Raw genomic sequence first — 22,486 nt, forward strand, 5'->3', positions numbered from 1 at the left:
TTTTTGTCCCATAAATTTATTTGCTATATGTTCCCACATGAAATAATGATAACAAAATTTATATGATAATTAAACAATATTATTTTTCATTGAGATAAAACTGTTCGTCTTCTGAACATTGGCTTCGCCCCAAATTGAACATTGGATTAGCCCTAAATTCTACTCGTCTCCTGAACATTGGATTCGCCCTAATTCTACTCTTCTCCTGAACATTGGATTCGCCTAAATTCTACTCTTCTCCTGAACATTGGATTCGCCCTAAATTCTACTCGTCTCCTGAACATTAGATTCGCCCCAAATTCTACACGTTGACGCCAAGAAATGAAAATTATTCTCTATGACATTTTGCTACACTGACTTTGAGGACACTTATAACAGTAGAAATGCTTTATATCCAGGACCTATATATTTCAGAGGTTAACTTCTGAAACATTTATAATTCTTATCAGTCAAATAAACTATATATCACGTGACTACTGCTTGTGATTGTAGGTACAGAAATGGTTTTTTTAAGTTATTTATTGGTTCATTTTCAAGCGTCCCACTATATATGGTCCGTTGAAAAGAATTGTAAACAGAGCAGTAGTAATGAATTAGATGATAAAAATGAACATCTAAAAAAACCAAAACAATTAAACCCATGAAAAGAAAAGAAAAGCAATACATTTTCAAATCCAGCACATTACTTACAAACATTACACTGTCTTTGCTACCTTTCTGACTCCAGAAATAAGCCAAATATAGATTTCTTTTTTTTTTTTTTTTTGGAGCGATTTCCTCAACATTTAGAAAATAATAGTAAACACGAAGCGCCCGCTCACACAGAGTGTGTTGTAAATATTAATTTTAACGAAATAAAGAAAACAAAGGTATATGAAATGTAAAAGTAGTCATCCATTGACTTGGTCCCATTGTGTCTCCACGTTTTACTGAAATAAAACAACATACTGAGATAATTTCCGACATTTTGTGAAGAACATATACAGTATAATACACTTAAAATATGTGTGTTTAATCACTTAAAAACTGAAGCCTATTGAAAAGAAATATATAGTTCCCGATTTTTAATAATTATAATATAATTATTTTAGCATCATCATGTAAAAGATTTTACAATTATCAGAGCTTTTCATATAATCATGGAATGGCGGCCAAGGGAGGTAATTACTATGTGAAAAGCGTCTGTTATGCTTATTATAATTACACATATAGATGCATATCATTAGAAATGCAAATACATGTTAAATTTGAACTATTTTCGCAAGAACAAAAATCCAGGATACAGCAAATACGTGTCATGTGCAATGTATGATTACCTGCTCTGGCATTTCGCATACTATAGGTCGGTAATTTGTACAATAGCCCGCGTCCCAGTGTTCAATGTGCATAAAAACACAGTCTTTACTAGCGCTTTCTGTATAGTACATAATGCCATATGGTATATATGTTAAGATGTCTCCAGAATTTTCCCAATAAAAATTGCCTTCTGAGATCCTGTCTGATAAACCAATCCAAACATCTGTAAAATTATAACAAAATATTGAATTCTGATTTCAAGCAGGGACTCTTTCAAATATATTTAAAAAAATATTTGAAAGACCCTGTTTCAAGTACATGTTACAAATGAAATGAATGTACATTAACTTATTTAAACAACTTTTGAGAAGACATGTCGTCCAATGATAATTCATTAGGAACTTGTGGGTATAAATGTCAAGGTTAATTAAAAAAATATTCCAGTAAGTAGGCGATTGAATGGGATTTTTAACATTAAAAATCAATACATTTTATAATAATATAGTAAGCTAGCTTTCTATGTACACTTTGACAACATTACTGTACGTTTTTTGCCATTTGTCCAATAGCTTTTTATATAAGAATACTGGCTAGACAAGGGTAGTACATCTCAGGTGGTTCTTTTTTGTCGTTTTGATTAATTTATTGAAAACTGTATTTATTTACTAAGTAAGTCATGATTAAGTCCATTTCACTGTTACATACAAATACGAGACTTGATGTATGTTATATATTATATGAGAGTATGTTTAATTTCAATCACTTACCGGAAAGACTTGATATTGTGTATACAAGTGTGTTTTCAGCATCATCTGTTATCTCGACAAGATAGGCGTTCGGGTCAAGGGACTGGCAGTGAGACTGTTAAATAATGAAAGAAAATATCATTAATTTAAAGCTAACTCCGCGTATTATTATTTGCAGAAATTTCAATGATAAGTGTTTATTTTAAATGTTTATATTTTAGTTAGATTCCGAAACAAAGTCTTTTCACTTATATTAATCACTTTCGAGTCCAGTTGCTGGAACAAACCAGTACTGGTGTCATATGAAGAAAAATGGTCGTGGCCCAATTAGGGCTCGAACCTATGTTCCCTGGTTTGAGAGGCAGACACCTTTACCACTAGGCCACCAATCCTCATACGTTTATTTTCTTATATTTCGAAAAATATTTGATAGTTCTTTAAAGACAAGAGATGTAAAATTTGCAGTTATTCTCAGACACTCGGGTCTGACCGTGACCAGAGACATAGTTATCTATGTCTCTGCCGTGACCAATAACCTTGCTCAACCTTAATTCTCAATGAATTTCAACATTTTGATACGGTTTAGACATCTGTATTCGTCTTAAATCAACCCAGTACGATTCAATTTTTACTTGTTATACCCCCAAAAACGAAGTTTGGGGGGTATATAGGAGTCACCCGGTGGTCGGTTGGTCGGTCGGTCGGTCCAGACGTCCGTTGCATTTTCCTTGTCCGGACCATAACTTTAAGACTAATAGTTGGAATTCAATATAACTACATACAATGGTCAAGCACATTGAGAGGAAGTGCAGTGCACAAGAACCATAACTCTATCTTGACTAATTACAGAGTTATTGCCCTTTGTTACTTTTCCTTGTCCGGGGCATAACTTGAAAACTACTGGTTGGAATTCAAAACAACTTCATACAATTGTCAAACACAATAAGGGGAAGTGCAGTGCACAAGAACCATAACTCTATCTAAAGTAATTACAGAGTTATTGCCCTTTGTTACTTTTCCATTGCTTTCTTTTGTCCGGACCATAAACTTGAAGACTAATGGTTGGAATTCAATATAACTACATACAATGGTCAAGCACATTGAGAGGAAGTGCAGTGCACAAGAACCATAACTCTATCTTGACTAATTACAGAGTTACTGCCCTTTGTTACTTTTCCTTGTCCGGGGCATAACTTGAACACTACTGGTTTGAATTCAAAACAACTTCATACAATTGTCAAACACAATAAGGGGAAGTGCAGTGCACAAGAACCATAAACTCTATCTAAAGTAATTACAGAGTTATTGCCCTTTGTTACTTTTCCATTGCTTTCTTTTGTCCGGAGTATAACTTGAAGACTAATGGTTGGAATTCAATATAACTACATACAATGGTCAAGCACATTCGGAGGAAGTGCAGTGCACAAGAACCATAACTCTATCTTGACTAATTACAGAGTTATTGCCCTTTGTTACTTTTCCTTGTCCGGGGCATAACTTTGAAAATTACTGGTTGGAATTCAAAACAAACTTCATACAATTGTCAAACACAGTAAGGGGAAGTGCAGTGCACAAGAACCATAACTTTATCTAAAGTAATTACAGAGTTATTGCCCTTTGTTACTTTTCCATTGCTTTCTTTTGTCCGGACCATAACTTGAAGACTAATGGTTGGAATTCAATATAACTACATACAATGGTCAAGCACATTGAGAGGAAGTGCAGTGCACAAGAACCATAACTCTATCTTGACTAATTACAGAGTTACTGCCCTTTGTTACTTTTCCTTGTCCGGGGCATAACTTGAACACTACTGGTTTGAATTCAAAACAACTTCATACAATTGTCAAACACAATAAGGGGAAGTGCAGTGCACAAGAACCATAACTCTATCTTAAGTAATTACAGAGTTATTGCCCTTTGTTACTTTTCCATTGCTTTCTTTTGTCCGGAGTATAACTTGAAGACTAATGGTTTGAATTCAATATAACTGCATACAATGGTCAAGCACATTGAGAGGAAGTGCAGTGCACAAGAACCATAACTCTATCTTGACTAATTACAGAGTTACTGCCCTTTGTTACTTTTCCTTGTCCGGGGCATAACTTGAAAATTACTGGTTGGAATTCAAAACAACTTCATACAATTGTCAAACACAGTAAGGGGAAGTGCAGTGCACAAGAACCATAACTTTATCTAAAGTAATTACAGAGTTATTGCCCTTTGTTACTTTTCCATTGCTTTCTTTTGTCCGGACCATAACTTGAAGACTAATGGTTGGAATTCAATATAACTACATACAATGGTCAAGCACATTGAGAGGAAGTGCAGTGCACAAGAACCATAACTCTATCTTGACTAATTACAGAGTTACTGCCCTTTGTTACTTTTCCTTGTCCGGGGCATAACTTGAACACTACTGGTTTGAATTCAAAACAACTTCATACAATTGTCAAACACAATAAGGGGAAGTGCAATGCACAAGAACCATAACTCTATCTTAAGTAATTACAGAGTTATTGCCCTTTGTTACTTTTCCATTGCTTTCTTTTGTCCGGAGTATAACTTGAAGACTAATGGTTGGAATTCAATATAACTACATACAATGGTCAAGCACATTGAGAGGAAGTGCAGTGCACAAGAACCATAACTCTATCTTGACTAATTACAGAGTTATTGCCCTTTGTTACTTTTCCTTGTCCGGGGCATAACTTGAAAATTACTGGTTGGAATTCAAAACAACTTCATACAATTGTCAAACACAGTAAGGGGAAGTGCAGTGCACAAGAACCATAACTCTATGATAGAGTTATGGTTCTTGTGCACTGCACTTCCCCTTACTGTGTTTGACAATTGTATGAAGTTGTTTTGAATTCCAACCAGTAATTTTCAAGTTATGCCCCGGACAAGGAAAAGTAACAAAGGGCAATAACTCTGTAATTAGTCAAGATAGAGTTATGGTTCTTGTGCACTGCACTTCCTCTCAATGTGCTTGACCATTGTATGTAGTTATATTGAATTCCAACCATTAGTCTTCAAGTTATGGTCCGGACAAAAGAAAGCAATGGAAAAGTAACAAAGGGCAATAACTCTGTAATTACTTTAGATACTATCTAAAGTAATTACAGAGTTATTGCCCTTTGTTACTTTTCCATTGCTTTCTTTTGTCCGGACCATAACTTGAAGACTAATGGTTGGAATTCAATATAACTACATACAATGGTCAAGCACATTGAGAGGAAGTGCAGTGCACAAGAACCATAACTCTATCTTGACTAATTACAGAGTTACTGCCCTTTGTTACTTTTCCTTGTCCGGGGCATAACTTGAACACTACTGGTTTGAATTCAAAACAACTTCATACAATTGTCAAACACAATAAGGGGAAGTGCAATGCACAAGAACCATAACTCTATCTAAAGTAATTACAGAGTTATTGCCCTTTGTTACTTTTCCATTGCTTTCTTTTGTCCGGAGTATAACTTGAAGACTAATGGTTGGAATTCAATATAACTACATACAATGGTCAAGCACATTGAGAGGAAGTGCAGTGCACAAGAACCATAACTCTATCTTGACTAATTACAGAGTTATTGCCCTTTGTTGCTTTTTCTTGTCCGGGGCATAACTTGAAAATTACTGGTTGGAATTCAAAACAACTTCATACAGTTGTCAAGGACATTAAAAGGAAGTGAAGTGCATAAGAGCCATAACTCCATTTTGACAAAATACAGAGTTACTGCCCTTTGATACTTTTCCTTGTCTGGAGCATAACTTAAAACGTACTGGTTGAAATTCAAAACAACTTCATACAATGGTCAAGCACAAAAAGAGGAAGTGCAGTGCACAAGAACTATAACTCCATATTCAGTATTTATAGAGTTATTGCCCTTTGTTCCTTTTCTTTGTCTTTCTGGACTTATTACAGAGTAATTCAATAAAACTTCATCAATGGCCAACCACATTGAAAGGAAATGCAATATACAAGAACCACAACTATCTTTAATTGCCCACAACCATAACTCTATATTTCAATTCTTTTACAAGATATTCTGTTACTAGTAACATCCTCATTTCCGAAGCAGTCTAAGTGTGGGGGTATTAATCACATTTAGTGATAGTTCTAGTTAAATTAAAAATCCGAGGTACATTGTTGTCAGAGATTTATATAGAATTTGTAGAAATATTGCATAGCCTTAACAAATCTGGGGTAATCGTTAATCGAAATTATTGATTTTTTAAATACACTGTAACACATAATGTAATTGATTACCTTGCCCAACAAATTGATTATATTAATTGTAATTAATCAATTACAGCTTGAATTCATTCACAACTTGATGGACGTTGATTACATGTACTATCAGATTTAACAGAATCAAAGATAAGATGCCTTTATTTCACATGGTTTAACTTTTGTTTTAGAGTTATACATTTCAATGTTATCAATTATTAATCAATTGCCATCTTAAAGTAATTGAAATTTAATTGATTACAGAGACAAGTCTGAATAATCAATCATAATCAATTACAGTAAAATCTGAAAGTAATTGTTATTGAATCAAATACTGATCATTGTAATCATTCCCAGGTCTGCTTAGGTAATAAAGTAATTAGGTAAAAGATTTTCATATTACAACTGCCGATAGCCAGTTAAATGTAGTGCTGACGTAGAGATAACAGCTATTTCTGTCATGAGTCCACCCCGGTAGACATGGATCTTTATAAACTGAAGAGAAATACAGGACAATGAATTTGTTAATACAACCATGTTTAATCAACTTTTACCGATAATACGTGAATGGCATCATCACAGTGAATAAAGAAATCAAAGTAACACTTTTACTTACTTGGAAAATGAATAATAAATGATTATGTCGATCTTGATAATTACAAAAAGACATAAATATTATGTGTTTCATATATAGATCTTCAACATATTTAGCAGCACAGGAACTTGAAATTATGTCAATATTAACGATAATATCCAAAATATACCCCTATATAGTATTTAAAATAAACTATACTGTGTATATTTTTGATTTTATCTATTATATTGATAGAATTTCAAGTTCTTGTGGTACCAGCAATCATTTCAAATGTGCTTACAAAAAGAAGATTTAGAAATACCTGATTCACAGACTGTTCCTGTGAAACCTGGCGTACATTGGCAGGTGTGGGCGTTCACTAAATCTTCACATGTGCCATTGTTTAAACAAACCGCATTTATGCAATCGTCTATATCTTAATAATAGAGAAAAGGCGTTGATCATCAACATATAAAAATATGTACACGAAACTGGGCTGATTCCTCAATATACATGTATATATAAGAAGCAAACAGGAAGTGTAAAAGATCCGTGAATGTTACACAAATTCACGAAAGAAAAAAATATGTGTAAGCAATTAATGGCAGAACAATACTTCACATTTCTGTTTCAAACATAGATGAAGGAGATGAATAAATTGCTTCTTTGAAGTTCATTTACCGCAGTTTCTTTAAGAATTTAGTGCAGAATATATATGTAAAATCCTTCATATATATAGATCTTCAACAATTATGTACAGTGTAATATTTACCAGCAATCATATCAAAGGTGCTTACTCACTGACCAATAAGATTTAGAAATACCTATTTCACAGTGTGTTCCTGTGAAGCCTGGCACACAACAGCAGGTGTAGTCATTCACTAAATCCACACAGGTAGCACCGTTTAAACAACTCGCACTTGTGCAATCGTCTATATCTTAATGAATGGAAACAAGCATTGTGCATGTTATACAAATTCACAAAAGAAAAAAATATGTGTTAGCAATACATTGCAGAATATTTCTTCAGTTTCTTGTTTAAAACATGGATGAAGGTGATGAACATAAATTGCGACGAAGTTCATTTCCTGCAGTGTCTAATTAAATTGTTTCATCAGCAACATTTCAGCAAAGTGTTTCGCTTAAGAGATGTTTGAAAGAGCCAAAGCGTAAGAAATTTATATGTTTGAAGCTTAAGAGAAAATTTCGACTTTAAGCAAGGTATATATCATAAGTATAATTTACTTATTTCACAAAATTCTCCTATGAATCCAGATCCTGTTCTGCGATAATTACAAAAAGACATGTTTCATATATAGATCTTCAACATGTACATACAGTGTAATATTTACCAGCAATCACATTTAAGGTGCTTACTGAACAACAAGATTTAGAAATACCTATTTCACAATGTGTTCCTGTGAAACCTGGCGCACAATGGCAGGTGTAGTCATTAACAAAGTCCTCACAGTTAGCACCGTTTAAACAAACCGCATTTATGCAATCGTCTATATCTTAATGATAGAAAAGAGACATACAAATGTAGATCACAAACATAGAAATACGCATGAAAATGGGTTGATATAAACCTGTATATAAGCAATTTCATCATTGGTTTGTTATTGTATAAGTAACTTCACAAAGGAATACATTTCTCACTAGGAAGCAAGAGAGAAGAGTAAAAAGTTCCGAGAATGTTATACAAATTGGCGAAAGAAATAAATAGGAACATTAATCATAGAAAATTTAGAAGGAGATAGATGAAGGAAATGAATATAATTTGCACTGAAGTTCATTTGCTGTAGTTTCTTAAAGGATTTACTGGAAAATATACATTATATCAGTATAATCATTTGACACTTGACAATTTTTTCATCTTAAATTATTCCATCAGCAACATGTAAGCAATTTTTTCGCTTGAGAGATGTTTGAAAAAGCCAAAGCTAAAATAATTAAGATGTCTTTTGTTTTACTAGGGAATTTCAACTTTAAGCAAGGTATATCGAAAGTAAAAATAACTTATCAAATTCTCCAATCCAGATGCAGTTTCGTGATAATTACAAAAGACATGAATATTATCAATATTTCTTATATTTATCTTCAATATATACATACAGTGTAATATTTACCAGCAATCATATCAAGGGTGCTTATTGAACAACAAGATTTAGAAATACCTATTCCGCAGTTTGTTCCTGTGAAGCCTGGCGTACATTGGCAGGTGTAGTCATTCACTAAATCCACACAGGTAGCACCGTTTAAACAACTCGCATTTATGCAATCGTCTATATCTTAATGAATGGAAACAGGCAATGTGCATGTTACACAAATTCACAAAAGAGAAACAATATGTGTTAGCAATAAATCGGAGAATATTTCTTCAATTTCTTGTTTAAAACATGAATGAAGGAGATGAACATAAATTGCGATGAAGTTCATTTCCTGCAGTGTCTAATTAAATTGTTTCATCAGCAACATTTCAGCAAAGTGTTTCGCTTTAGAGATGTTTGATTTAAAGAGCCAAAGCTTAAGAAATTTATATGATTGATGCTAAAGAAAAAATTTCGACTTTAAGCAAGGTATATCATAAGTACTATAATTTACTTATTTCACAAAATTCTCCTATGAATCCAGATCCTGTTCTGCGATTATTACAAAAAGACATGTTTCATATATAGATCTTCAACATGTACATACAGTGTAATATTTACCATTCTAACACTATCGGACATTTTCCTATATAGACAAAGAAGGCCGGAAGCGTGCATTATTCTACAACAATGCACTCGCCGTTCTTATTATCTCCCCGTGTATTTTCACATTGAGGGCGCCATTTTGTTTAAAAAATCTGATAAATAAAAACATTTTTTTGTCGAATTTTGTTGTGAAAAGTATCTAGAATGAAAGAAAATGGTCTAACTAAGAAAATGAATCCGAACACCAATATCTTTTATTCAGTCGTTAACACTGTACAGACGTTTAAAGTGTTGTTTACGTGACGTCACAATGTAGCGCCAAACAGCACGTGCAAAACAATCAAATCAAGTACGATATTTTAATGTCGCAAACGAGTTAAGTTTTACATTTATTTCAATTTTGATAATTTGTATTTCGCTTGAAAAATTATAGAGTGAAATAAAATAAACAAACAAAGTTTTATCGACGTTTTCAAAATTCGTTATTCTCAAAATGTTTCTACACACGTAGATTTAACGACAGTTTTTTTTTCAACCCACTGGAACAGCCTTTAAAGAACGTTTCTATGGGAAACTCTGAGGCGAAAATAAATTTAACCACCAAACATAAAGTCCAACTTTATAATAATAATTTTATTTTTTCTTGACGTGTTAGAATGGAAATAGATATTAATTTTTCGTGCATTATTGTATAATAATGCACGGTTTTCGTTCAAATGCTTTGTAATTAATCACTCAGGCCTATCGGCCTTCGTGATTATATTACTACGCATTTGAACTCAAACCGTGCATTATTCTACAACAATGCACTCAGAATTAATATCTATTTCCTAAGCAATCACATTAAACGTGCTTACTGAACAATAAGAATAGAAATACCTATTTCACAATGTGTTCCTGTGAAACCTGGCGTACAATGGCAGGTGTAGTCATTAACAAAATCCTCACAGGTAGCACCGTTCAAACAAACCGCATTTATGCAATCGTCTATATCTTAATGATAGAAAAGAGACATACAAATGTAGATCACAAACATAGAAATACGCATGAAAATGGGCTGATATAAACCTGTATTAAAGCAATTTCATCATTGGTTTGTTATTGTATAAGTAACTTCACAAAGGAATACATTTCTCACTAGGAAGCAAGAAAGAAGAGTAAAAAGTTCCGAGAATGTTATATAAATTGACGAAAGACAAAATTGGAACATAAATCATAGAAAATTTAGAAGGAGATAGATGAAGGAAATGAATATAATTTGCACTGAAGTTCATTTGCTGTAGTTTCTTAAAGGATTTACTGGAAAATATACATTATATCAGTATACTCATTTGACACTTGACAAATTTTTCATCTTAAATTATTCCATCAGCAACAATTCAGCAATGTTTTTCGCTTGAGAGATGTTCGAAAAAGCCAAAGCTAAAATAATTAAGATGTCTTTTGTTTTACTAAGGAATTTCAAGTTTAAGCAAGGTACTATAGTATCTCAAAAGTATAAATAACTTACTTCACAAAGTTCTCCCATCCAGATCAAGTTTCGTGAAAATTACAAAAGACATGCATATTAGCAATGTTTCATATAATAATCGTCAACATATACATACAGTGTAATATTAATACCAGCAATCATATAAAAGATGCTTATTGAACAACAAGATTTAGAAATACCTGATTCACAGGCTGTTCCTGTGAAACCTGGCGTACATTGGCAGGTGTAGTCATTCACTAAATCCACACAGGTGCCATTGTTTAAACAAACCGCATTTGTGCAATCGTCTATATCTTAATGAATGGAAACAAGCATTGTGCATGTTACACAAATTCACAAAAGAGAAAAAATATGTGTGCATGTTACACAAATTCACAAAAGAGAAAAAATATGTGTTAGCAATAAATCGCTGAATATTTCTTCTATTTCTTGTTTAAAACATGGATGAAGAGATGAACATAAATTGCGATGAAGTTCATTCCCTGCAGTCTCTAATTAAATTGTTTCATCAGCAACATTTCAGCAAAGTGTTTCGCTTTAAAGATGTTTGAAAGAGCCATAGCTTAAGAAATTTATATGTTTGATGCATTACAGAAGATTTCGACTTTAAGCAATGTATATATCATAAGTATAATTTACTTATTTCACAAAATTCTCCTATGAATCCAGATCCTGTTCTGCGATAATTACAAAAAGACATGTTTCATATATAGATCTTCAACATGTACATACAGTGTTATATTTACCAGCAATCACATTTAAGGTGCTTACTGAACAATAAGAATAGAAATACCTATTTCACAATGTGTTCCTGTGAAACCTGGCGTACAATGGCAGGTGTAGTCATTACCAAAGTCTTCACAAGTAGCACCGTTTAAACAAACCGCATTTATGCAATCATCTATATCTTATAATGATAGAAAAGAGACATACAAATGTAGATCACAAACATAGAAATACGCATGAAAATGGGTTGATATAAACCTGTATATAAGCAATTTCATCATTGGTTTGTTATTGTATAAGTAACTTCACAAAGGAATACATTTCTCACTAGGAAGCAAGAAAGAAGAGTAAAAAGTTCCGAGAATGTTATACAAATTGACAAAAGACAAAATTGGAACATTAATCATAGAAAATTTAGAAATAGATAGATGAAGGAAATGAATATAATTTGCACTGAAGTTCATTTTCTGCAGTTTCTTAAAGGATTTACTGGAAAATATACATTATATCAGTATACTCATTTGACACTTGACAAATTTTTCATCTTAAATTATTCCATCAGCAACAATTCAGCAATGTTTTTCGCTTGAGAGATGTTCGAAAAAGCCAAAGCTAAAATAATTAAGATGTCTTTTGTTTTACTAAGGAATTTCAAGTTTAAGCAAGGTATTAGTATCTCAAAAGTATAAATTACTTACTTCACAAAGTTCTCCCATCCAGATGCAGTTTCGTGATAATTACAAAAGACATGAATATTATCAATATTTCTTATATTTATCTTCAATATATACATACAGTATAATATTTACCAGCAATCATATAAAAGGTGCTTATTGAACAACAAGATTTAGAAATACCTATTCCGCAGTTTGTTCCTGTGAAACCTGGCGTACATTGGCAGGTGTAGTCATTCACTAAATCCACACAGGTGCCATTGTTTAAACAATCCGCATTTATGCAATCGTCTATATCTTAATACATTTGTAATAGAAAACAGGCATATTGTACATGTAACAAAAATTCACGGAAGAAAAAAAAAATATGTGTAAGCAATTAATCGTAGAACATTTTAAAAACATGGAAGGATGAGATGAATATTAATTGCAATGAAGTTCATTCGCTGCAGTTTCTCAAAGGATTAATTTGAGAATATAATATTGCATCTGTAAAATCCTCTTCAAGTTTTTTTTTATCTTATATTTTTGTATCAGCAACATTTAAGCAATGTTTGACTCTTGAGGGATGTTTGAAAAAGTCAAAACTTAAAAAAACTGAAAATTTCAACTTTAAGCAAGATATATCAAAACTAAAATTTACTTATTTCACAAAATTCTCCTATGAATCCAGATCCTGTTCTGCGATAATTACAAAAAGAAATGCTTCATATATATAGATCTTCAACATACAGTGTAATATTTACCAGCAATCACATTAAAGGTATTAACTGAACAATAAAAATAGAAATACCTATTTCACAATGTGTTCCTGTGAAACCTGGCGTACAATGGCAGGTGTAGTCATTCACTGAATCCTCACAGGTAGCACCGTTTAAACAAACCGCATTTATGCAATCGTCTATATCTTAATGATAGTAAAGAGACATACAAATGTAGATCACAAACATAGAAATACACATGAAAATGGGCTGATATATACATGTTTATAAGCAATTTATAAGTTACTTCACAAAGGAATACATTGCTCACCAGGAAGCAAACAAGGAAAGTAAAACATTATACAAATTGACAAATGACAAAGAGATAGGTACATTAATCTTAGAACATTTCTTTAATTTTCCGTTTAAAACAAAAAAGAATCAATTAATGGTATTCGGTTGAGTGATGTATAAAATTTAAATGTCATATATCTTTGAGAATTTCAACTTTAAGCAAGGTATATCAAAAGTATATACTGATTTGACAAAATTGTCCTGTGAATCCAGAGCCGCAGCAATCACACTTCATTTGTTTATCTTGAAAGAAACACTGACTCGGGTCTGTACAGTTGCCTAAAACAATGATCGTTTCCATTAAAAATGCAAAAAAAATGATAATAGTGGCCCTTTAACGTGCTTCTGAATTTATTCTTTGTCCGATAAGAGGGTCTTGTTTACTTAAATTTATTACTCAATTTCGAACTTGTTTCTAATGGTGCCAATATAATTGAAATATATAATAAACGTTTCTGTGGTAAATATAAACTGAAAAAGATAGACAGATTCAGCATTTAGAACAGATCTTAACGATTCTTGAACAAGTCTGAAGCATACATGTTATTTACATGACATATATGTCCGCTGGCAAGAAAAGAAAAGGAAGCAAAGAAAAATATATTCATTTTTCAATGTACTGTTAATTAAATGTAAATGTTAATATGTCCGCTGGCAAGAAAAGAAAAGGAAGCAAAGAAAAATATATTCATTTTTCAATGTACTGTTAATTAAATGTAAATGTTAATATGTCCGCTGGCAAGAAAAGAAAAGGAAGCAAAGAAAAATATATTCATTTTTCAATGTACTGTTAATTAAATGTAAATGTTAATATGTCCGCTGGCAAGAAAAGAAAAGGAAGCAAAGAAAAATATATTCATTTTTCAATGTACTGTTAATTAAATGTAAATGTTAATATGTCCGCTGGCAAGAAAAGAAAAGGAAGCAAAGAAAAATATATTCATTTTTCAATGTACTGTTAATTAAATGTAAAGTACTCACATTGGTAGCACCTCTTGTTTGCTTTTGAATTTGCCTGTTCAAAGCCAGGCAATAGGCAGGCAAACCCGTCTGGACACTGAATTTATATAATTATCTTTAACGATTTAAGAATAAGTTTAAGCTAGAAAGCATTGATTATTTTTTAGTTTTTTTTTTAAATATTTTTTTACATAGTAGACATGGAGTTTATTCATCTGTCAGTCTAAATAAAGTTATTTTGTTTCTTTCACAACATGTCCAAAAATTTAGTGTGAAAAACACGACATTTGAAAATGGCATATTTATAAAGGTACAACATACCGAGATTGTAATTTATTTACCTCGTTGTGATCATTACATTTTACTACTCCATTTCCTTCCCCATTGCTATTTTTTGAACGTTTAATAAAGTTGTTATCCTTACTGTTCTTATAGTTATATTTAACCCTCTGGTTAATTGAAAGCGACTTTGATTCGGATGTTTTCACAAACACCAAAAGAAATGCCAATAGCTAGAAAAAAATATTTGTACATGTTATATTAGAAGCACACCGTTTAATGTTTCTGTTTGTTTTATTTTGATTTGTTTTTTTTTTTTTTTTTTTTTTTTTTTTTTTTTTAATTTTTTATTTTTTTTTTAATATCAGCATTATAAAGAAATACAGTAAAAAACCTCAATTAAGACCCCAACGGGACGGGACCAAAGTTGTAAACTTAATTGCTGGGTGGTCTTAACTGTGAATATTCTTATCATTTCTTACACACTTTATGACAAAGACCTATTTTATTCATTTTGTGAGAATAGACATTATATCTTAACATGTAAATACAATATAAAAAAGTATGTAATAAATTATAATGTTACATCTGATGGGAAGAAAACATATTTCTGAAGAAATTTAATATCAAATTCTATTTGGTCTGATTCGATATATTAATTATTATATGATGTACATAGCTCACCAAGCAAATAAAAAAAATAGTTCTTCGCAAAATCATTATGCTTAGCGCAGTATCAAACCTACGGAAACGTAATGCAACCACCCCTACAAGTTAGTTAAAACAGAATTTTTGACAATTTATTTAGTACATATTATATACCTAACCAATTTTTCCAACTTACTTGATCTGAAATATTTATCTAGTTATATCCACCGCCCCTGCATTTTGGTAAAAACAGAATTTAAGACAATCTATTGAACACACGATATATATCTGACCAATATTTACATTGTTATATAATCTTGAATATATATCATTTACTCAATCTGCTGTTCATATTGCTGGATTAAAATTTATGTGAATATTTTCAGTTCCTTTATATGTATAAGTTATATATATACTTGAGGTTTTTTATTCGCATATCTCTATCATTATGAAATATAATATAACATATTTTACAATTTATATTTGATAATGAGGACAGAAAAATCCTGCATAATACAAAGCTTTTTTAAAGATCAAAAATGAACCATTTGGCTTTCTGTATTTCAAAGATTAAGGAATGCGCGCAAAAATGGCAGAGATCGGTTATCTTTTTTATCCTAAGTATTAGAAATCTAACCAAAAGATTTCTCTCCATCGCCAGCATATATTATCCTTTTTTAGTAACTTGTTGATAAAGGCTTTTTTAAATAATTTTTATGATGTAACATCCTCTGTACACGCCACTTTTAAATCAATGAGTTGCTAAATTGGTGGAAATTATCATTTTAACTGCATATTATTTATTTTAAAAAAATCCTATGAAACATTTAAAATATCGTGCGCTTCATCACCATAAGATTAGATTTTGACCACAAAATGAAAAAAATAAAACACTTACATCTTTTTAAATATGTATTTCTTCCCTCAAAGCATATTTACATATAACAAACATACTATAAAACTATAAAAAAAAGTCATTTGATATGTATCATATAAGGGTGGTCGCTAACGTTTCCGTACAAACCACACTAAAATCTTGCATTATTTCAAAAATATAAGGTGTTTTTAACACTTTGTGAAGTGTCATGCCTAAGATCATTCAAGCAGATGATAACTACAAAACAACAAATTTAAGATCTATAGGTATGTGTTGACTTTAAATCAGTGGTATCATTAGTGTGGTCAAAAAAAAGAACAAATTAAGAGGTGGGATTGAATCTGGTGGCCTTAAAAGAGGATAAGCGAAGTGGTCTTAATTCTGGTGACATAAAGAACAGAAACTTCCGTTCTTATTATGGTCTCAAAAGCGGGGTGGTCTTAATTTCGGGGTAGTCTTAAGTAGGGATTCTACATACATGTACTGTGTAACAAGCGTTTTAAAGTAACACAATTTGGAAATTATAGTAAGTTACTTAAGTTACTGTTTTGAAGTGATTAAAAGGCGTAAAAAGAGATAAAAGAATGAAATCAACTCACCAAAATTGTTATTGTGTATGTCATCATTGTTCTTCAGTCACAAAATCAAACCCGTTTTTTATCGCCAAAAGAAGAAAACAGTCCTGAAATGAATTTTATTTTAGTAATTTACTATCTTGCTGTAATTTATTCCAATACGTTACACGTGCTTATTTGATGTCCCGTCAATCATGCAATATGGAATAAGTATAGATGTCTTATTGTATATCCAATTCTTTACGTCTCAATATTAAAAATATGTTCCTAAACTTTAAAACAGAGTTGTCGTTCGTGTGTAATAAAGTGTAGATGAATGTCAAAGATACTCAAAATGAAATTTTTTAAAAGGTATTTCTGCAGATTGCCAGCACTGAAGAAAGTTTAAGATTTTAATATAAAAAAATGAGAGAAATAATTTCTCTAGTACGTTTTGCACAAAAAGGTCGGAAAACGACGTTTTAACCAATAATTCAAGGCTGAATAAAGTGTGTTATATTGGGTAAATTATAGCCATACGTTTTTACATATTTTTATTTTCTTAAAACCCTGAATTTTCAATATACAGTTTTATTCGTTCGATCATATCTTATTTTGAACTATTCATAAAATGACGTTTTGTCAGGGCATATAAATGAAATTCAAAGATTCAAAGCAGTATTCATCTTTTAAAAAATCCTCTTTTTTTCTTACAGACAAAATTTTCTAACAGTCATGCCGAATTGCTCATAAAATGAAGAACCTTCTGGATACATATTTAGGCCTACCGTTCTCAAAATGTAAAGGAATCACACGCTGATAATTTCTTCAATATCACAGTTTGCTATTACATTAAAACCTTTTTTGACTACGGCCGCCAAATGAATATACCTTTGATTCACCTTATTTACCAATTTATTGCAGCTACTTGTCATTTATGTATTATCAGTGTTTCTCAGAAAAAAATTTAAACATGCTTATGAGAAATCGAGAGCCCGTATTGAAATCCAATAAATTATTCTGAACAAAACGTGTGCTGAGACATTGTTAAAAAAAATGCGAACGCCAATTTTGACATTGGCCTCAACAACAATGAAAGATATGCATACATATCATTCAAAACTTTTAAAAAATACATATAGTTTTAGTTTAATTAGCAATTTCTGATATAAACACGTATCTTTTAAGTGTCACTTTCTTTTCTTCAAAACACAGATGAGTTATTAGTATATAACTTTAAAACATCGACAATTGACTCACTTTAAAATACTGCACTATTTATTTTGTATAACATAAAAATATAAAGTTCACTTTCCCTCCTCACTTAGATCATTAGTTTTGTAAAATGTGTTTTGACGAAATAATATTGTTTGTTATGTCTACTACTCCTTGACGATTATTTATGTTCACATGATTTTACATATTGGAAACTTTGACCCTGACAAGAAAGTTTTGAAATGAATTGTTAACATTATTTAAGCATAATTTTAATTCTGCACACACACATATACACACATATTGGATATAATAAATATTTTATGTAAATATCAAACGGCCTACATTTATTTTCAGATCAATATGTTTAAAGTATTCATTAACCACATTTTAGAAGAACTGTTCTGTTTTGTGATTATCTCTTAAGAGCAGACATAAAATCAAAAGTTATATTTATAGCAGCACCATTTTAAGCCTATCTTCTTCCTTTCATAAAATAAAAAAAAAATTATTTTGTCTTATTTATATTTTATATTTATTTCCAAATTTAATTATCATTATTTAAATTGAAAAGACATATTTTTGCAAGCAAAATTCCCTTAAAAGATACATATTTTCAAGAACATTTACCATTTCCATTTATTTATTTATTTTCCTTACAAAATTATCAACGTGCATTCCGTCTCAATATCCTAACAAGACAATAAAAATATGCTGTAAGAAATCTTATATGAAAATACAAATTCCTACCTTTCTAATATGCCAGATACAATACACGACAGTACTAAAAACGTCTGATGTTCATGCAGTTATACTCGTATATATAGAAAGTAAAACGTCGCGATCATGCATACGTGCTGTAGCCCAGCCTCCGGAAACACGTGACTTTGTGTGTGTAACAAATGAAAGTATTGTTTTTAGCGATTCGATTAGGGCGTGACTTTGCGAAGTAATTTTTCAAGGACAATCATGCATACGAGATTTTGCTCAGCCTCCGGAAACACGTGACTTTAATATATTAATTGTATAAAAAAAAATTAATTCATTATTTTTTTTTTAGTTTTATTTATATTTGATCCATTTTGTAACTAAAAAATCTTTTTACTATAAATACCTATCAACTAATTCAAGTATCCACGTGTCATATGTGTATTTGACTTAATCACGCACCGACATTTTGTATATTTCAAGTAATCATACACCTCAACCTTTTATATTTGATAAAGTGGCTACAGAAAACGCGGACAATGTAGACATGTACATAGTGAAAAAGCGGGCGATATAGAAGGAAAACGCTGACGAAATAAATGTATAAAAGGGGAGTATAGAAAACTGTTATTAATTTAAAAAATCCGGCTTCTGCCATGTATAATTCAATTATATCACTCTTTTTTTAATTCATTAATTTTTTTTTTGGTTTTATTTATATTTTATCCATTTAGTATATAACTAAAAAAAAACTTTCTACTTAACACGTGTCACTTGTGTATAAAATTGACTTAATCACAGGGCCTGTCTAAAACGCGGACGTCTTAAGCGGACAATATAAACATATAGGGAAAACGCTGACAATAAAAAAACGGACGATTATAGATATATAGTGTAGACTGATTAATGATTATTTGATGATTTTGGGCATTGATGAAGTTTATAAACATCTTGTGTAAATGGATTTATACTTTAATAGTTTAAAAATATAATAAATAAATAAATAAATAGACAAATAAATAAATAAATAAATAAATAAATAAATAAGTAAATAAGTAAATAAATAAATATAGAGAATACATGGTTGATGTCGGGATGGAGAAGGTTTATCTGGTGAGCGAGAGAGATAAATTTATCCGGCAGGGCTTTATCCAGCTGATATAATAGCAAGTAGCAGGATAAAAATAAATAAATAAATAAATAAATAAAAAAACTATTTTATTTTTTTACGCCTTTTCTTGATTACGTTAATTAATCTACATAACAATTATTATTTAAGAATTTGAACAAATAAATAAACTAAAGTCTTTTTAAATTATTATAATAATTAAACCTTACAGCTTTTATATACTTAACAAATGTCATTTCTCCGCGCGTTTTAACACAATACATTTAAAATTAATTACAATTCACGCCCGCTCTTTTCCCGTAATTTAAAACATACATAAATAAATAAATTTAGGGTATTTTAAAAGATTATTGCATTTCGTAAATATATTTTATACTTTTTGAATGCAAATTGACTCAGTCTACTCAAATTTATGCATCATAAGATTTTCTTTTATATATCTATTTATATATCTATACAAGTACATGTATATCTACACAATACTACTGCTTATAACTAAAGTCTTTCATATGTTACTTTATAAAGCCAATTTTTGGTCTTTAATATAAATTTAACTATGCTCTGTCATTTTACTATATATCTATATCGTCCGCTTTTTTCCTCTTTGTCTATATCGTCAGCGTTTTCCTTAAATGTTTATATTTTCCGCTTAAGGCGTCCGCGTTTCATTCATAAAAGGTGCGCCACAATGACATTATTAAAAGCACGCAACTTGTCTTACATGGGGGTGTAAATAGCACCGGTGTTAACGGGAGATAATCCTGTCTGATATGCAAGAATGATGGTTACATGTTGGTGTTCTAGTTGTTTCACAACAGGCGCTTTAGTGGTTACTCTCTTTGTACCCTAGTGTTTAGATGTTTGGTGATTTAGTAGTAACATGCTTGATGCTCTAGTGGTTACACGCTTGGCACTTTAGTGGTTACACTCTTGGTGTTCTAATGGTTATATGGCTTGGAGCTCTAGTGGTTACATGCTTGGTACTTTTGTGTTTAAATGTTTGGTGCTCTAATAGTTACATGCTTGGTGCTCTAGTGGTTAGACGCTTGGTGCTCTAATGGTTTCATGGCTAGGTGATTAAGTGGTTACATATTTGGCGCTCAAGTGTTTGACGTTTGGTGCTGTAGTGGTAACGCTCTTGGTGCTCTAGTGGTTATACACTTGGTGCCTTAATGGTTTCATGTCTTGGTGTTCTAGTGGTTACACGTTTGTTGCTCTAATCATTACATGCTTTGAGTTCTAGTGGTTACATGCTTGATGCTCTAGTGATGACCTCTTCGAACTCTAGTTGTTACCTCCTCGAGCTCTGGTGGTTTCATGCTTGGAGCTCTGGTAGTTACAAGCTTGGTCCTCTAGTGGAGATATCATATGCTTGGCACTCTAGTGGTTACTAGTTTGGTGCTCTAGTAGTTAACATGGTTGGTACTCTAGTAGTTGGATTTTTGTCGCTGTAGTGGCTACATCCTTGGTGCTCTTGCAGTTACATGCTTTGTGTTCTAGTGGTACCATGCATGATGCATTAGTTGATACACACTTGGTGTTCTAGTGGTTGCACACTTGGAGCTTTATTGGTTACAAACTTGGAGTTGTAGTGGTAAGAAGTTTGGTTTCTAGTGATTACATGCTTGGAGCACTAGTCTTAAAATGCTTGTTGCTTTAGTGGTTGTAGGGCTTTTAGCTCTAGTAGTCACATGCTTATGGCTCTAGCGGTTAGAAGCTTAATACTCTAGTGGTTACATACTAGGTGCTCTTGTGGTTACAATGTTATTGCTTTAGTGGTTGCACTTTTGGTGCTCTTATAGATAAACTAAGCAGCAAAAGTATTTACAGCTTACCTCCTCATTTGTCATTGCCACAAATCGGACACTGTTCAAAGTTTCAAGTTGTAAAATCATTTTTTCAGCTTCATCGTCGCTTTTTGCTATTACAGTAGACATCATGGATGTAGAGGGCGCAGTTACGGTTTTCAACGTAATCTTACGGTTTCTACCGAAACCGCTCTTCACTGGTGTCCCCGTAATGTACTACCGCTAACAGTGGGCCAATAGCGATTACCGTGTAGCAACACACTGTGGTCTAGTGTTTAAAAGCTTGCTTGGAGCTACAAGCTTAGCTCTCAAATGGTTAGATGCTTGGAACTCTAGTTGTGACTTGCTTGGTAACACACCATGCAGACACTTTAGTGGTAACACTCTTGGCACTCTAGTGTTTAGACACTTGGTGCTCTAGTAGTTATTAGCTTAGTGTTCTAGGGGTTAAGCGCTTGGTGCTCTAGCCATTATACACTTGGTGTTCTAATGGTTATATGACTTGGAGGTCTAGTGATTATATGCTTGGTGCTCTAGTGGTTTCACACTTTGTAATCTAGTGGTTACAAGTTTGTTGATCTAGTGGTTACATGGTTGGAGCTCTAGTGGTTACACGACTGGCACACTCTAGTGGTAACACACTTGCACCTATAGTGGTTACATGCTTGGTGCTCTAGTGGTGACCTCAACTTGTTTCTTTCTTCTGAAATTTGACTTTGTTATCAACACCTTTGTCATTTGTGATAAGAATTATAACACCTAAGCTCCTCTTTTCCAGAATTATCTCTATTTGCTTGGAAACTGTTATATTTTTT

At 31.9% G+C, this 22,486-nt stretch overlaps 2 protein-coding genes across 2 annotated transcripts; both read right to left on the reverse strand.

Moving 5' to 3' along the window:
- Positions 1 to 11,179, reverse strand: LOC132728861 (fibropellin-3-like). Its single transcript, XM_060714549.1, has 10 exons — positions 11,170 to 11,179; positions 10,426 to 10,539; positions 9,028 to 9,141; positions 8,251 to 8,364; positions 7,675 to 7,788; positions 7,173 to 7,286; positions 6,680 to 6,771; positions 2,064 to 2,157; positions 1,317 to 1,519; positions 1 to 929 (listed from the first exon to the last, which is right to left on the reverse strand). Exons 1-10 carry the CDS (start codon positions 11,177 to 11,179, stop codon positions 927 to 929), a joined length of 972 nt encoding a protein of 323 aa, XP_060570532.1. The 3' UTR covers positions 1 to 926.
- A 1,045-nt stretch (positions 11,180 to 12,224) lies between these two features.
- On the reverse strand, positions 12,225 to 18,830 carry LOC132728862 (fibropellin-3-like). The gene is made up of 8 exons (XM_060714550.1): positions 18,777 to 18,830; positions 16,857 to 16,939; positions 14,795 to 14,965; positions 14,475 to 14,550; positions 13,677 to 13,772; positions 13,232 to 13,345; positions 12,622 to 12,735; positions 12,225 to 12,253 (listed from the first exon to the last, which is right to left on the reverse strand). Exons 2-8 carry the CDS (start codon positions 16,881 to 16,883, stop codon positions 12,225 to 12,227), a joined length of 627 nt encoding a protein of 208 aa, XP_060570533.1. The 5' UTR covers positions 16,884 to 16,939; positions 18,777 to 18,830.
- Positions 18,831 to 22,486: the final 3,656 nt, after the last annotated feature.

Source organism: Ruditapes philippinarum, unplaced genomic scaffold (assembly GCF_026571515.1).
Source record: "Ruditapes philippinarum isolate M1 unplaced genomic scaffold, ASM2657151v2 ctg469_1_1_1_1, whole genome shotgun sequence".
NCBI classification, from domain to species: Eukaryota; Metazoa; Mollusca; class Bivalvia; order Venerida; family Veneridae; genus Ruditapes; species Ruditapes philippinarum.

Bases quoted from the DNA above. Each gene is read 5' to 3' on its own strand.
- LOC132728861 (XM_060714549.1), bottom strand. The intron at 7,789-8,250 runs GTATTTCTAAAT...CCATTCATTAAG, and splicing joins AGGAACACATTGTGAAATAG to ATATAGACGATTGCACAAGT. The intron at 1,520-2,063 runs GTAAGTGATTGA...ATAATTTTACAG, and splicing joins CACAATATCAAGTCTTTCCG to ATGTTTGGATTGGTTTATCA.
- LOC132728862 (XM_060714550.1), bottom strand. From the start codon at position 16,883: ATGATGACATACACAATAACAATTTTG. The intron at 14,966-16,856 runs GTGAGTTGATTT...ATTTTTTTCTAG, and splicing joins CATACACAATAACAATTTTG to CTATTGGCATTTCTTTTGGT. The intron at 14,551-14,794 runs GTAAATAAATTA...ATATAAATTCAG, and splicing joins AATGTAATGATCACAACGAG to TGTCCAGACGGGTTTGCCTG.